This window comes from Aspergillus sydowii, assembly GCF_001890705.1.
Source record: "Aspergillus sydowii CBS 593.65 unplaced genomic scaffold ASPSYscaffold_4, whole genome shotgun sequence".
Classification (NCBI taxonomy): Eukaryota; Fungi; Ascomycota; class Eurotiomycetes; order Eurotiales; family Aspergillaceae; genus Aspergillus; species Aspergillus sydowii.
In genome coordinates, this window is record NW_024467862.1 from 735519 (window position 1) to 751009 (window position 15491).

The 15491-nt window shown below is 50.2% G+C and overlaps 7 protein-coding genes across 7 annotated transcripts; 3 read left to right on the plus strand and 4 right to left on the minus strand.

The window, feature by feature from the left end:
* Nucleotides 1-188: 188 nt before the first annotated feature.
* Nucleotides 189-1570, minus strand: ASPSYDRAFT_88469 (S8 family peptidase; the record flags this gene model as incomplete). The annotated part of the gene is made up of 4 exons (XM_040852009.1): nucleotides 189-542; nucleotides 602-690; nucleotides 748-1192; nucleotides 1247-1570. The coding sequence occupies 4 exons, from the start codon at nucleotides 1568-1570 to the stop codon at nucleotides 189-191; spliced, it is 1212 nt and encodes a 403-aa protein (XP_040703360.1).
* Nucleotides 1571-3410: 1840 nt separating this feature from the next.
* ASPSYDRAFT_43938 (SDR family NAD(P)-dependent oxidoreductase) lies at nucleotides 3411-4676 on the minus strand. The gene is made up of 2 exons (XM_040846757.1): nucleotides 4303-4676; nucleotides 3411-4184 (listed from the first exon to the last, which is right to left on the minus strand). Exons 1-2 carry the CDS (start codon nucleotides 4648-4650, stop codon nucleotides 3630-3632), a joined length of 903 nt encoding a protein of 300 aa, XP_040703361.1. The 5' UTR covers nucleotides 4651-4676; the 3' UTR covers nucleotides 3411-3629.
* A 525-nt stretch (nucleotides 4677-5201) lies between these two features.
* Nucleotides 5202-5999, plus strand: ASPSYDRAFT_149767 (uncharacterized protein; the record flags this gene model as incomplete). The annotated part of the gene is made up of 1 exon (XM_040841943.1): nucleotides 5202-5999. One exon carries the CDS (start codon nucleotides 5202-5204, stop codon nucleotides 5997-5999), a length of 798 nt encoding a protein of 265 aa, XP_040703362.1.
* Nucleotides 6000-6116: 117 nt separating this feature from the next.
* ASPSYDRAFT_880818 (Zn(II)2Cys6 transcription factor) lies at nucleotides 6117-8432 on the minus strand. The gene is made up of 2 exons (XM_040851961.1): nucleotides 7233-8432; nucleotides 6117-7177 (listed from the first exon to the last, which is right to left on the minus strand). Exons 1-2 carry the CDS (start codon nucleotides 8351-8353, stop codon nucleotides 6235-6237), a joined length of 2064 nt encoding a protein of 687 aa, XP_040703363.1. The 5' UTR covers nucleotides 8354-8432; the 3' UTR covers nucleotides 6117-6234.
* A 427-nt stretch (nucleotides 8433-8859) lies between these two features.
* Nucleotides 8860-10419, minus strand: ASPSYDRAFT_88473 (uncharacterized protein; the record flags this gene model as incomplete). Its single annotated transcript, XM_040852010.1, has 1 exon — nucleotides 8860-10419. The coding sequence occupies one exon, from the start codon at nucleotides 10417-10419 to the stop codon at nucleotides 8860-8862; it is 1560 nt and encodes a 519-aa protein (XP_040703364.1).
* Nucleotides 10420-10663: 244 nt separating this feature from the next.
* Nucleotides 10664-12896, plus strand: ASPSYDRAFT_880850 (uncharacterized protein). The gene is made up of 5 exons (XM_040851962.1): nucleotides 10664-11144; nucleotides 11203-11400; nucleotides 11459-12020; nucleotides 12080-12322; nucleotides 12380-12896. Exons 1-5 carry the CDS (start codon nucleotides 10907-10909, stop codon nucleotides 12699-12701), a joined length of 1563 nt encoding a protein of 520 aa, XP_040703365.1. The 5' UTR covers nucleotides 10664-10906; the 3' UTR covers nucleotides 12702-12896.
* A 291-nt stretch (nucleotides 12897-13187) lies between these two features.
* On the plus strand, nucleotides 13188-15454 carry ASPSYDRAFT_57139 (IQ calmodulin-binding motif protein; the record flags this gene model as incomplete). Its single annotated transcript, XM_040849325.1, has 6 exons — nucleotides 13188-13547; nucleotides 13600-13905; nucleotides 13966-14476; nucleotides 14522-14653; nucleotides 14707-15099; nucleotides 15180-15454. The coding sequence occupies 6 exons, from the start codon at nucleotides 13188-13190 to the stop codon at nucleotides 15452-15454; spliced, it is 1977 nt and encodes a 658-aa protein (XP_040703366.1).
* Between the last annotated feature and the right edge of the window lie 37 nt (nucleotides 15455-15491).

Below are 15491 nucleotides of genomic sequence, written 5' to 3' on the forward strand. Positions count from 1 at the left end.
AGGATTTCCGTTGATCGTCGGCAGAATCTACGTAACAAGAACTATGCAAAGACCATAAAAATATGTGCATTCGTAACGACTTATTAAGCCGTCAAGACTCATGCTATTCTGCGTTGCGTTTATATCTTGATATCTCCCTTTGATTTCACCAGGACCAGGGGACTTATTTATACTCAGGCCCGAGCTGTTTATTCAGCGCCGTTGTAGGCAAGCGCGTTGGGGCTGCCAGACACGTTTGAGAGAACGTCCTGGGTAGCCAGCTCCTTGATTCGGGAAGTCACATCGGCGGGAGTGGAGAGCCCCTCAAGAGCGATCAAGTAGAGGGACAAACCAACAATATGGGGAGTGGCCATAGATGTGCCAGAAATGGTGTTAGTGGCAGTGGTTCCGCCAATCCAGGCCGAGAGGATGTCTTCACCGGGGGCAAAGATGTCGACCACACTACCATAGTTGGAGAACGAGGCGCGAGCATTTCTTTCTGTGCTAGCCGCAACAGTAAGAGCGTTAGGTGCAGAAGCGGGACTGGTGTTCGATGCATCAACCTGAGGTTGCATGCTTGTTAGACATCGGCTTTTGGGCAGATAATATCGAACAGACTCACGTTTTCGTTGCCGGCTGCTACAACAGAGAGAACCCCCTCATCAAATGCGCTTTCGACTGCATTGTTGAAAGCATAAGAGTATCCACCGCCTACAATGTCCAGTCAGCAATGTTTACTCTTTCGGAAAGGCAGTAGCGAATACTTACCCAAACTCAGATTGATTGCCGACTTGCCGGTGCGGCCCTTGCTTACAATGTCGTTAGCAGCCCAGTTGTAGCCATCGAGGATAATGGAGGTGCTGCTAGATTCGCCCTGGAAGACCTTGACAGAGAGAAGATTGGCCTTCTTGGAAACACCGTAGGTTTTGCCACCGATAGTGCCGGCAACATGGGTACCGTGGCCGACGCTGTCAACGTGCTGGCCACCAGCAGCGTTGTAGGCAAGACTGGCGCGTCCGTCGAATTCCGAGTGATCAACGTTGATACCCGTGTCCACCACATATGCGTAAGTGTCGGCTCCCGCGCTTGTGTCGTAAATATAGTCGGTGCTCGCATCTCCTTGGTGAGAGATAGCTCCAAGACCCCAGGGAGCATCGCTCTGGGTGGTTACGGCATCAATGTACCAGACTTGGTCCTCCTCCACGTAAGCCACCTGGGGGGTCGTCAACAATTATAGCACAACTGGGGATTCAAGACGGGCACAAACATCTTTGCTGTTTCGAATCTCTTCGATGGTGGCATCATCAAAGGAACCGGCGTACGCCGCAAACTTATGGATCTTGAAGTTCTTCTCAATACCCGGGTACAGATCGCGGTCAGCCAAATCACGGCGCTCTAGGTTGCGCTTGTGGACATTCGAGGCCCAGGTTGTGTGAGCGTCGATCTGCTCGGCCTGCAGGCCAGATTTGAACGTCACGATGTACTTCCCGGGGACCTTTTCAGTGGGCCGGCGAGATTCAAGGATAGGAGCACCAAAGACCGCAGGAAGAAGAGCTCCGAGCAGGAGGATGGTGCGCTTGACTGAATACATGATGGAAATCCTGAAGGAATTCCAAGAAACGGAGACTGGAAGAGATCGTTTAGGAAGAGAGAGGGTTTGCTTTGCTGCTTGTCAGGGAAGGAGCGACGGGCACACGGTCTCTTCTTATACCTTTTGCGAGCACTCCAATATATCTAGTATGCCTGCGTCATTAATTCCCTCCATCGCGAATGGACAAGGATTCAAGAACAGTCGAAACTCACAGGGTAACATTGCATCTCCAGACGACTGCGCTACTGTGCCCCATCGGAGACATCGTTATCAGTATCATGGATACCAGTGTGAGTGTTAGCACGCAAATGAGCACGATGATCACCCCAGAATCCACTTTGTCTCCGGGACGCTTCTAAAGCTAGATGGTCACCTGGCAAGGTCGAGCCGCGTATGGCTATCATGGTGGAATCGACCAAACTGTTGATAGTATGTTCCCTCACATGCGTTTTTGGCGGTCCACCCCTGGTTTTGCCTGTCCTTCCCTGAATCCCCATCAGGAAGGTAGCACACAGGCGTTCTGCAGCCAGAGCTAGTGTCGTGCGAAGGAGCCCTGAATGAGCGGGAAGAGCCCATGATTCGTCCTGAAGCTCCAGTGTGACTCTACAAATACTTGGCACATTCGCGCGCGATGCGCTGACGCCCACACTTTTGTCCGTCAGGGGTAGTCTTGGACCCTAGGCCACAACGGGTTGCCGGGATCCTTCTAGAACAGATGATACGACCGGAGCTTTTCTCGTCGTAGAGTTGTAGCCCCAGGAAACATGGTGCTGATCACTTTGCTAGCGCCAAAGCTAAAGCAGCAGACCATAACAGTGCGATTCGCGTGTCATTGGCGACGGGGCGGGACTGTACATGGTTTGAATGCTTGTGATGAGTCCTCCTGAGTCGCTGTGACTGAATGAGGGCTCTGGTACGACACAAGTTTCGCATGTGCCTGGAAAACATCTTCTGATACCCTTGGGTAGGGAAAGGAAAATAAACGTTATCAAACAGGTGGCAGAGCCATCGCTCCTCTCAAAGTTACAGCATGGCTCTTATCGCTGACTTGGACTGACGGTAGGGCCGGTTCTCAGAGAAGCAGTGGGAGACGAATCGTGGCTGGTCGTGTGGCCGATGAGCAGGGGTCGGGATAGCGCCCGTCTTTTGCACACCAAGAGCAACCGACATATAGCGATATCCAGCGAGGAGGAGAAGAGACCAATCACATTGACCAAGAGCCTGAGGGGGGATGGTGCTGGCCTTCCTGGGCTTCAAAGCCAAGTGATATCGATCTCTTGAACTGCAACCTTGTATCCACCACGGGGAACTCCGGCGAGGCTTAAAGCTTGGCGTCAATATTGCAATAAACAATGGAGGGGCACTTTATATGAAGAGGGGTACTGGTCTCATTCGGCTGGGGATGGCGCAAGATTGTACGTCGTGAGTACAAGGTAAGATCTAGATTCTAGGGGCAGCGATCCGGGAAAACCGGGTCTCGATCCTCGAGTGATGGATGATCTCGGAAAATTGATGAGCAGATGAAGAGCTGGTCTGGTGATGATGGAAAGCAGGTGAAGGCTTGAAGTCGGGGGTTGGAGAAAGAGAGTGATCCTTCTGGCTCTGCAGATCTTTTGATCCCCCTCTGCTTGGCGATGGTCTACGGCGCCCGACGTGGTCTAGGCGTGATTTTGAGTATCATTGAGCTGATAGTGCCTGCCCAATGACAAAAGCTATGTAATAGACTTTTTATTTAGTTCGAGATCCCATCGTTATTAAATTTACTTCGAAGTGACCCAAGACGGCCTTCGGAACAATTCAGGTAAAGGTTCTCGCTTAACTTCGGTAACCAGAGAGGTTTTGATAGAGCTGGCATATGAAAGCCTTGGGCGAATCTCATAACTGGACTGCTTTTTTGTATCATATTTCGTCAACCCGCTAGAAGATTAGAACTAGCTACTGCCTTCTTAGGTAGTTCATCTACCCCAACTGGATGTAACTCTCCCATCGACTAGCCGCAGCAAACCGAAGCCCTAAGAGTGAGCGCCCGGGCGTATTTTCAAGCAAACAGTCGACACCCTTACTCGCTCCTTCGCGTCGCAGCATCCTCCTGAATTGCTTTTTCTGCCTTGCTCTTCCACTCTTTCTCCCACCGCGACAATGCCGGTCGGTCCTCAAGAATATCGTCACACCCCCACTGCATCCGAGCCTTATCCAGCGCCTGATCAACGTCGTCATCTGGACAGATAATGTAGAACGATCCGTTCTGCAAACCCCTTTCCAGCTCCTCAGCCACCTGACTCGGCGCCCAGGATCCCTTCATCTTCTTCACTTGGCCCTCATCTGTAGGGCCGACGTTGCCCATCAAACCGGTCCATGTCCATCCAGGCACAAGAAGATGAGCCGAGATGTGTGCCGTCGCGGCGTCGGACCGGAGGTCATGCGCAAGATGTTCAGTCAGGATCTTGATCGCGCCCTTGGTCGAGTTGTAGGCCGGGTTGCCGCCTCCTGGAGGATTTGTGATACCCTGCTTTGAGCCAGTGATGACGATGGATTTCGGTGTTGTATCTTTCTTTAGGAGCGGTAGGAGTGCACTGATGCCGTTTATCGGCCCGAAGACGTTTGTGTCGAAGATCTAGATGGTCGGGTAAATCGCATGTTAGTAAAACAAATATGCGGTTAATATGCCTGGGTATATATTAAAAGTGTCATGGCAGGGCCCCTTCCGAGATGTTGTGTTGGTTTTGTCTCACCTGTCGCCAATAATCTGTGTTATTAACCCAAGGGTTTGAATCCTTGGGCTTCGTTCCTCTTGCTGCATTCAACAGGACGAGATCGATTGTTGGGAAAGTTGATTGTACTTTAGCGGCAACACTATCCCATTGTGATTTGTCTCCGACGTCAATAGTGTATGATTCCGTTTTGAGAGACTCGTCTACTGATGCCAACACATCCCTGGCTTTCGGGAGATTGACGGCATCAACGTCGAGAAGCGCAAGGTGCATGCCCCGGCTGCGACAAAGCTTGGCTACTGCGAACCCAATGCCAGACGCTGCGCCAGTGATGAGAGCGGTCTTTTGATTCTGTAAGACGGCGGCCATGTTGACGTACGCTGGATGATCGTGGTTGGAACGGTGGGTTGAAGAGCTGAGACTTTGTTGCGGGCATTTGTAGTGCGGGGGTACGGAAATAGCGGAGTTTGCGATGTGGAGGTGTCAGCTATGGGCATAATTTTTGGATAACAGAAACTTGTATAATTTGAATATCGATAAATAGTCGCAATCTTATTCTTCAGTCTCCAAACGCTATGTATACTGGTCGATGGTTTTGCACATTACATATATATTTATTCGGCGTTACTCCCCATCCCATAGTCATGAACCACAAAACGGCAGACTTGCGATTCTGGAAGTATGCACCTGATTAACACAATAACCTTACCAAAAGTGTAGTCGATTCCTAGAGCAAATTCTTATATTATTATGGTTTGCTGAAGGTGGCCTGTAGAGCTTGTTTTAACCGTCTGACATCATCCAGTCCGGATTATTATTCCACATGAAATACTGACGTCGAGCCCTGTACAAAAGGGCCTTGCTGGAAAAGAGGTTCGATATCTTCCATTTTCCTTCCAACTCAATACCGTATGCCCAGAATGTCAACTTCTAATTTTCCATTTACTTGCGCCCTCATCACCGGCGGTGGAGGAGGCATAGGCAAAGCATTATCAGCGTACCTGATTTCCAAAGGCGTCAAGGTCCTTATCGCCGGCCGCACGGAATCAAACCTCAAGTCGACAGCCCAAGAAATAAATGCAGCGGATTATTATGTTCTAGATACAGGTAAAACAGCGGACATCCCCGAATTCATTTCGCGGGTAACAGCAGAGCATCCTGAATTGGACTGTCTGATTAATAATGCGGGCGTGCAACGGCCGCTCGAGGTGTACAAGACTCCGACTCAAGAGTTCCTCCAGAAAGCAGACCAGGAGATTGACATCAATATCCGGGGTCCGATGCATCTTACCCTTGCACTGCTTGACCATTTCAAGACGAAGCCATCAGCGGCGGTGATCAATGTATCCTCTGTGCTAGGATTTATCCCGTTCTCAGTAATCAATCCGGTCTATAATGGGACAAAGGCATGGTTGCATTCTTGGTCGGTGAATTTGCGCACGCAGCTCGAGTGGGCTGGACTGGGGGATAAGATCAAGGTGATTGAGATTGCGCCGCCGAGCGTGGAGACGAATCTGCACCGCGAGAGAGAAAACCCGGACGATAATAAGAAACATAACAATCCGAATTCTTTGAGCATTGAGGAGTTTATGAGCGACGTGTCGTGGCAGCTAGAGAGTGGGGAGGAAATGATCGGGGCCGGGCCAAGCGCGAAGTTCGTGAAGAAGTGGTATTCTGCTTATGGGGATCCGTATAACATGGCTGCGAAGAAGCATTGAGAAGTGGTCTTTGATCGTGGAATTGTGTTCATTGGTAAATTGGCCTATGTATTGAGACGACACAAGGTCGAGTTCGAAGTTGCTGCAAATGCCAAACTGAGACCCAGATAACATGGGTATTGTCCCTGTAGTCTAACGACGAAATAATTGTTCAGGGAAAAAGAGCATGGAGTCACATGTGTTCTCCAACCATTTGTCCTCTAGGAACACCGGTCCACCCACGCTCTACCAGCAACTAAATGAACGGGAAATCGAGTTCTGGATCGTAATAGCCGTTCAGCTGCATATTGAACGGGTCGAAGAGGAACATGTCCGAGAATCCAGGTTCCATTTCCTGATATTCCCTCCTTTGATGGTCTAACTGGCTTAAAGTTGCGTTAGGATTCGACGACCTGACCCTTCCGTCGCTGGACAGAAGCACATTCGACCGTTGGTCCTTTGATTCTGGATGCCCCTTGCCTCTGTCAAAGATATTTTGATCCCTGTACAAATGCGGTAACACAGAGTGCTTCGAAGCGAGGTGCTCTCGCTCGGCTGTTTCAATGGCTGCCGCTACGCTGGGGTCTGGAGAGGATTGAGTGACAGACGAACGTCCTAGTGCATTTACCAGGCGTTCAGAGTCTTTTAGACAGTTCATCGCGTTGGAGTATACCCGTCCCAACGGCGCAGCAAGCTGCAGTGCTTCGATGAGCCTTTTCTTTAGTGACAACACGCTATCCTCGCCATCCTCTAGGGTTAAATGAGGAAGATGGTGTAGGATCTGGGCCACTTGATAAATCGAGACTGACATAAGCTCGTCGCCAAAGTACTCGCTGGAATCGAGGTGATATAAATCGGACCACAGTCCACAAAGACGGACTGCCATGCCGAAGCATGCATGCTGGCAGTATTCAATGAAATTTGGTGGTGTCAGCGCCAGCGCATCCTTGGGTACCGACTCACGAATCCCAGGAACACAAAAGCGGTAGAGGTCGCAGTGACACATCATCCACAGCGTATGAAGTCCCACGTACAGACCAGCCTCACGAGAGTGACCCATGAACACTAATCTCTGTGAAGTGAGTTTGAGCTCGGCTGGAAGGGTCCGTTCAAATGTGTTTAGTTCAACCTGGAGAGCCTCCATTGCGGACCGACTATCGGCTGGACTATCACCTTTTCTTCGGACGCTTTTTGTATACCTGTCTTTGATTAGCCAACACTTTTCAAATAGGAAAGCCCTCTTAAAGGTCGGACCTCAAGATTCGATCTCGGATCGCGAGGAGCCTGAGCTTGAAGGCATGTGCGTCTACATTCGCGCTTGGTTCCATGCCGGTCTCGTGGAGAAAACCAGCCTTCGACCCAATTCCCATCTCGAAGCTACGCTCATCGCACGGCAAGCGTACGTGCATTTTCTCCACAGGGAAGACGGCTAAGTCCTCCATTCCACCAGAGTATAACCGGTCTAACTGATATATTGCCCACACAAGTCGCCTATTCGATTCCTGGACAAGAGGATCGGGATTGCTATGCTCATAGTTCAATCGCATTGTGAAAGCCGAGCGCGCGGCTAGGGCGAGGAGACTCCAGGCATCAGGGAATTGGCCAGCTTGGAAACGAAATCGCAACAATATCACTAGAATCTTCAAGTGTGCGAGCGTTTGCCTTCCTATTTTCCTTAGAGTGTCGTCTTGCACTTCCTGCATCAAAGTTCGAGCCGTTATGCGCCCTTCCGGCCGAGAGTCGTTCATAAACATGCCGAATGCCACGATGCATTTCAGTAGGTTGATATCGAGGTCGCCCTTACTCCATTCAACAAGGATACTCGGCTTGTGGAGAAAACTGGGCGTCGTCCTGCTCGCCGAGTCGAAGTAGATATCAAGATAATGCCTTGCTGTTGTCTTTTCCGACCACCAAGGTGTTGTCCCGGATGGGATACTCGGTAGCGTTGTCGGTGTTGGTATGCTCATTACTCCGTCGTCGCCTCTATGCTCGGCTTCCCTTGCTGGAAGGTCGCAAATCAGTCTCCTGGAAACGCATCTTTCACAAGGACCCCATCCAGAACATCTTGCTTTTCCATTCCGGCAGGCTTCGCACGCCTGGCGAGCTCTTTTTCTCCTTGTTCCGGCTTCGGTATAGTTTGATCGATCCCCGAGTTCAGGAACAGGGCTTATTGACCTTCTATCATAAGAGCAATGGAGTTGTAGTCGCACGCAAGCAGTGCAGACAGGTTGAGTACGATCGCACTTGACCTTCCGTGAACGGCATCGATTGCAAGTGGCCGACGCAATCACGACACGGAGACCATTATCATCAGTCGTTGATACGTCATTGGACATAACTACGCCATTCGTAGTATGCCCTGGGGATGTGGCCATGGATGTGGTATGACGGGGGGTCAGGAGGTGCTGCCGGCTGTCGGCGGATAAAGCCGTTCCACTGCGCCGGCTCGGAGGGGGCCGCGCTAGCCGTGGGTGGACCGAGGGCTTTGCGTGCGAGATCCTCCTGATGGCGACAGCACGCTAACTGAGTGTTGCTATATGAGACTGTGGGGGAGAGGAAATCGGATGATGCGAAAGTGCCGGAATCGTCTATGGTAAGTGGTACTGTTCTCCAATGTGCTGTTGCTCTGTCTTGGTGGTACGCACCTCTGGGTTTCATGAGATGAACAGTGCCCAATGACGACTACGATAACTATGTCCATGCCGGATACGGTCTGGGATCTGAACCGTGGAAGCTTCGAGGATAAGATACGCTGGTGAGGTTCTCATTACATTGCTACTTCTGCGCAGTTACAGATTATATAGTACTGAAGTGCACACTCCTAAAGTTCCTTGCGGTTCTTGATGTTTTGAAACAAAACTAAGTATAGCTTCTGAAACGTTTAGCTAATGTTGCGAAGGCGCTCCTCCATCTGTTCTTTGGGGCTCTTTAGGTCCACTTGTGGGAACCTAGTATCCTTCTCCCACGGCAAGAAATCGCAACCCTCCACAAGCCAGCGAAGGACTTCTTTCTCATAGTTGACTACTAGATGGCGATGCTCAGGCTCAGCTGCAAGGTTGTGCATTTCGTGCGGATCAGAAACCCGGTCGTACAACTCTGCGGGCTCGTACAGCCGGTATATGTAGGCGTATCGTTCGTCTCTCAACGAGATTGCCTTTCCAACCAGAGTGGTATCCTCGTGCTGAAGGCCCGCCTTGATGTCGTACGGATATGACGCCTGCTCAAGCAAGGGTTCTTCGGATGTTAGGAAACCGCCCTCGGAGAAGGCATACTTTTTGTGCTCTTTCGAATCGTAAACTAGGACTGGGATCCACGACTTTCCATTATGAGGAAAGTGTTCTCCAATTCCTGAGAGTTCAAGCATTGTGGGTACAAGGTCTACCATCTCGGTCATCGGTTCGACGGTTTTGCCTTCAGGAAGCCCAGCACCGCCTATGATCAGAGGCTCTCGCACGAGCGTCTCTGATAATCCCGATGGCCACTTTTCAATTAGACCATGGTCCCCCAGATACTCGCCGTGGTCTGTGAAGAACATAGTCACCGTGTCTTTCCACAGACCCAAATTTTCCACTTTTTTAATCACACGGCCGAACTGATCATCTAGACGTGTGATCATGCCATAATATGTGGCCTTGATCTCTTTCCACATATCTTCAGTCGCCCGCCCTGTCCCATACCTTTGTCGGATGGAACTCATATAACGAGGCTCATATCCAGTCTTATTTTCTGGCTTCGAGACAATGCCGGTCATTTGCGAGCGGTCATACATTGAGAAATAGGGCTCTTCCACCTGGAAGGGACAATGAGGGAAAATAAGCGGCATGAACAGCACCCACGGCTTGTCCTTTGGCGGACAGTCAAGCCACCTTAGTGCCGACCGTACCACTGCCTCGTCGTAGTCGAGAGCTTCGTTGGCGTTCCGAAGGCCTCTGTAAAATAGCCGGCCCCAGACATTCTCCTCATCCACTTCTACCTTACTGCCTCGCCCAAATTTCGGCATAAACTCTGGAGTTTCTAAGAAACCGTACTCCGTCACGCTCAGTTCAGTGACAGTCGGGGCAAAGGTGTCACCCCTAGGTGCCAGACAGGCGATATGATACCCATTTTCTTTCATACTGCGGAAGATATTGGGCTCCCAGGGTTTGATGAGATTCTCCAGACTGCGATGGCCGCTCACATGCGGGTAGCATCCGGTGAACATGCTACATCTTGACTGCGAGCAGACGGAGGCCTGGGTGAAGCAATTCGTGAAAAGGGTACCGCGGCGACGAAATGCGTCGATGTTTGGCGTCCGGACTTCCGCTTTACCTTCTGCAGTGCAACTCAGCGAGTCGTATCTCAACTGATCCGGCATGAAGATAACATAGTTGGGTCTGTCTCCGCCGTTGGGGGACGAGACCTTCAACGGGAGAGGTTTGGGAGGAACAGAATATGACGCCATCTCAATAACGAATTGTGAATCGAGTTGACAAACGAGTTGGAATTATTTCCGAGGAGACCCAGCCTTTTCTAAACAAAAAAGACGTGGCCGACTACCGCCCAGATCACGGAATGCTTGGCCCACCAGCCGTATACCGAGCCGGATAGCGCACCGGGAAGCGCCGACATACACCGGGTATCGCTATGCAAGTCCATGCGAGTCCCTGCGGAGGGTTATCCACTTTGGCTTCCCCAGGTTTTTAATCCAGTAATATCTTTGCCTGTACTCTTGCGTTTCGTGTGGAGAAGATTGCCTCACGAGAACTGAATCGCAATAATACGTATTTAAAGAGTCTTCACAACCCCGTTGCAAATGTCCCGTGTCTCAGTGGATATAGGCCGGACTCGGTCAGATCTTTCCCCTATCCATCACAGCTCACAAACACGGAGGCTACGGCTTTCCCGGTTCGATATTATACCAGTTGGCCCAAGTTCTTACACTTCCAGTCATGGGCATCTTCCTCGACAAGACCCAATACTTCAACCAGAAGCTTTCCTTTTCTATATTTGTTATTGCCGTCTCTACGTTCAATTATGGCTTTGACAATCAAGCCTTTGCCACGACCCAGGCCATGGAGGCCTTCACTAGGCGCTTTGGCGAGTACGATGAGAGTACTGGGAGCTATGCAATTGAGTCCCAGTGGCTGGCACTCTTCAATAGTCTGAATTATATTGGTTTTGCAGCGGGTACGTTATCACTCTTCTATGTCTGATGTTGCGGCTTATAACACGCTCTTATCTACAGGTGTTCTCATCGGTAGTTTCATCTCAGCCCGCTTTGGACGACGTTCGTGTATGTTCGTCATGAGCATCTACGCCCTTATCACAGCCACCATCACCGTCACATCCAACTCGAATGAACAAATAATGGCTGGCCGTGTGCTCAATTACGTATATGTTGGAATGGAACTTTCTGTTGTTCCCGTATTCCAGTCGGAAATAGGTATGCCAAAAAACATTCCTTCTGCCCACCGGAAACGGCGGCTTACCAAGATCAACAGTGCCTGCGCCAATTCGCGGCTTCATTGTTGGGACATATCAGCTTAGCCTTACTCTTGGTGGCGTGGTCATTAATGCCGTTTGTTACGGGACGAGCCGCCTCTCGGGCGACCGTGCATGGCGCATCCCACTTGGTTTGTTTTATATAGTGCCCACTATCATCGCTGCATCAATATTTTTTCTCCCAGAGTCTCCAAGGTGGTTGCTTCAACGGGGCCGAGTGGAAGAAGCTAAGTTTAGCCTAAAGAAACTCCGTGAAGGGGCTTTTACGGAAGAGCAGGTCGAAGCAGAGTTTAGAGAGCTGGAGTTTGCTCTGGGAAATGAGGTAGAGCAGGGAAAGTTCATTGAACTTTTCCAGGGCAAGAATCTCAAGCGTACAATTATTGTGGTGGTCGTCAACTTTTTCCAACAGACAACTGGCCAGGCCTTCACTTCCCAATATGGTGGGGTTTATGTCCGTTCCCTGAAGATCTTCGACCCCATGCTGTATACACTCATGAGCAGTTGTATCATATCCGCTGTCATGATATGCGTGCTATTCATTGCCGATAAAGTGGGAAGACGGTGCGTTTCCTGTTGATCTTGTCCAATGCTGCCTTTTCCATAAAACTAACCTCTTCTAGAAAGCTACTCATGCTATCATCCGTTATAATGATAGCCGGTCTTCTGACCATGGCCGGCCTCGGTGTCCGAGAACCGGTGACAACACAAAGGATGAAAGGAGTGATCTCGTTGATGGTTATATTTGGTGTCGGGTTTGCCAGCGGATGGGGACCATTGACCTATGTGGTGGTGACGGAAGTCACGTCGCAGCAACTGCGAGACCATACGTCTCGCCTTGGTTTTGCCATAAATGTCTGCTTCAAGTATGTACACACCGACCACAGACGCTTCAACTGCTAACAGTCATTTTCCTATTACAGCTTTGCTGTCAACTTCTCTGTCCCGTACCTTGTCTTCCCCGATGAAGTAGGCTTGGGTAGTAAAGTGGGGTTTATATTTGGCGCTGTCGCATTCCTGTCGCTTATATTCACTTACTTCTGCGTACCTGAGTGCAAGGGCAAGACGCTGGAACAGGTTGACTGGCTATTTAAAAACGGTGTCCGGCTGCGCGACTTTGACAAGACCGATGCGTCAGGAATGCTGGGTGGGGTTTCCACTGGACCAAAGGAGACTGATGTCGAAGCCACTTACGACGAATCCCCTGAAAAACATGTCCAGAGAAGGAGAGATTCGTCGAATTAGGTCAAGCTTTGTAGAAAGCTTGTACGGGAGACCCACGTGGTACTAGGCTGAGCCGACCTGCCGGAGCCTGGAGGAGTCGAATCACCCCGCGGATGTGATCTGGGTTGCGTCACTTCGTTTACATAGTCAACTACCTCTTTCATATTGTACATGGATTATACTATGGCAATTGTACAAAAGGAACGAGCTGAACATTGTACAGCATAGCCACCTGTTGTTCTCAGCAGCACTGGCAGCTGTACAACCACTACTACGCCCACCCTCCCAGCAGTAACTCTTGACAATTACGCATCCCTGATGGATAAAAAATAATAAGCAAGGGATACTCCATTAGAAAGCCGGAGACGTTCAAAGAATAAGTTGTAGTATACTGATGCCTAGCGGAGGTGATGTCATCGTGGAACATGAGCGTCATGTGTTTGCGAGCAATTTATACGGCGAACCTTGTAAGGCTGTCTTCCTGCTCCTCCAGGACCCCCATCCAGTATGCCATCCTTTAAACCTTACCATGCCGTCTTCTGCATCATCCTGGTCGTCTCTCTAATCTTACTCAAGCGCTCCTCCACCAAATCCAGACGCTTTAGACGTCGCATGCAAACGGTCCCGAAAATGGTCTCATGGAAGGTCTACAACCTGTGCCATGACGATCGCACAGTTAGCTCGGAACTTGCGGGTGACCCGGATCTGGCTCCGTATAAGCTTTTCAAGGAGTTATATGAGAGCAAAGACGCCGACAAGAGTCCGGATCGAGCAAGTTACGAAGAAGATGCCAAGAGCGATGAATTGAAGAAGGTAAAGGAGTGTGGGAATTGGGGAGATTCTGAGCCGAGTAGGTTGTTTCTTCGAGTAGGTACACCCGCTAAAAGTTAGAAGATCGATTAGCTTAACCGTTGTGCAGATTTATCATGATGCGCTCGCTGCGCTGGGTAGAAACCCGCTTGGTGGAGTTGTCTCTCCGCCGCTCATGGGAAGCCACGGCGTCCTCCCGTTGACTATTGTTGCACCGCTGCCGGATCTCTGCCGGCATATGGCCAATTGCATTGTTCGTGCGGAGAAAGAAGTATTTCTTGCGACGAACTACTGGATTTTCTCGAATGCGTCGACGTTGATCACCAATGCCCTGAAAGAATTGTCGAGGCGAGCAGGGAAGCGCGGCGAGAGGGCTGTTGTGAAGTTTCTTTATGACCGTGGTGATCCTAAGCAGGTACGCACAGGTCGAGCTTGAGAGCCTAATTTACCTATGTACTTCTGACTGAGTTTATAGGTCTGGGAGAACCACCTCAGCGTTGACGAGAAGAAGTACGTAGGTGGGAAAGTCAACTTACCAACTTCGGACGAGATTCCGCATCTCGATATGCAGGTGATAAACTACCACCGGCCGATATTTGGCACGTTCCACGCCAAGTTCATGATTGTAGATCGACGCATTGCGTTGCTGCAGAGTAGTAATATCCAGGATAATGATAATTTGGAGATGATGGTTCACGTTGAGGGACCGATTGTGGATTCTTTCTATGATACTGCGCTGATATCATGGGGCAAAGCGTTGGATCCGCCATTGCCTATGATGAATTCCCCTGCAGCAGATGCAGGGGTGTCTTATTTCTCAGTCTATGAGTACGACCACATGCAAGAGAGCGATGATGATCTTTCACCGCATACGATTGACAATGAACACTACGATGAGGATGTCAAGTCCGAGGCGAAAAGAGTGAACGGGCTACTCAAGCCGCGGGACGGAGAGTCTCGAACGAAACCAGTCACCCGCCTTCTCAGTAAGTTCCAGAATATAGTGAGCCTCATATAACTAACCAATTTAGACCACACCATCCAATCATCGACGACTGGCGACGCACCAGATGAAGACCAGGAAAATCGAATGGAGCCATACATTGTGCACTCTCCACACAAACCATTTCCAATGGCATTAGTAAACCGAGAGCCATACGGAGGCAAGCTCACCCCGCCGCCACCCATTTCTACCATACTAACAAAATATTTACAGCCCCAGACCACTCAAGCACCGCTGTCCCCCAAAACGGGGCATTCCTCGCCGCAATCAATAACGCCGAACACTCAATCTTTATACAAACCCCCAATATGAATGCCGAGCCACTGCTTGACCCGCTCCTCGACGCTGTTCGCCGCGGAGTGATTGTCACAGCGTACCTCTGTCTCGGGTATAACGATGCCGGGCAGCTCCTCCCGTTCCAGAACGGAACGAACGAAATGATCTCGAATCGGTTATACGAGTCCCTCGAGACAGATGAGGAAAAGGCCCGACTGAGGATATTTAACTACGTCGGGAAAGACCAAACAAGACCTATACATAACAAGTTCAAGAAGCGAAGCTGTCATATCAAATTAATGATTATCGACGGGGCGGTGGCGATACAAGGTACGAATGAATAAACTATGAATAACATCTTAAGCTTAAGATACTGTAACCTGCCTGCTAACAAAAAAAAACACCAACAGGAAACGGAAACCTAGACACACAATCCTACTACCACAGCCAAGAAGTCAACGTCCTAATCGACTCGCCGCAAATCTGCCGCGCGTGGCTGGAGGGTATAGACCGGAACCAGAACACGGCTAAATACGGCCTCGTGAGTCCCGACGATGGGTGCTGGCATGATCCCCAGACCGGCGATATGCCGGAGGGCTCTATAGGTCTTGATCCGGGGAGGTTTAGCTGGGCGAAGGGGGCTGTGGGGGTTGTGCATCGGGTGAGAGGGACGGGGGGATTTTGATTATTCTTTATTATTAATATATGTGTACTACTAATAA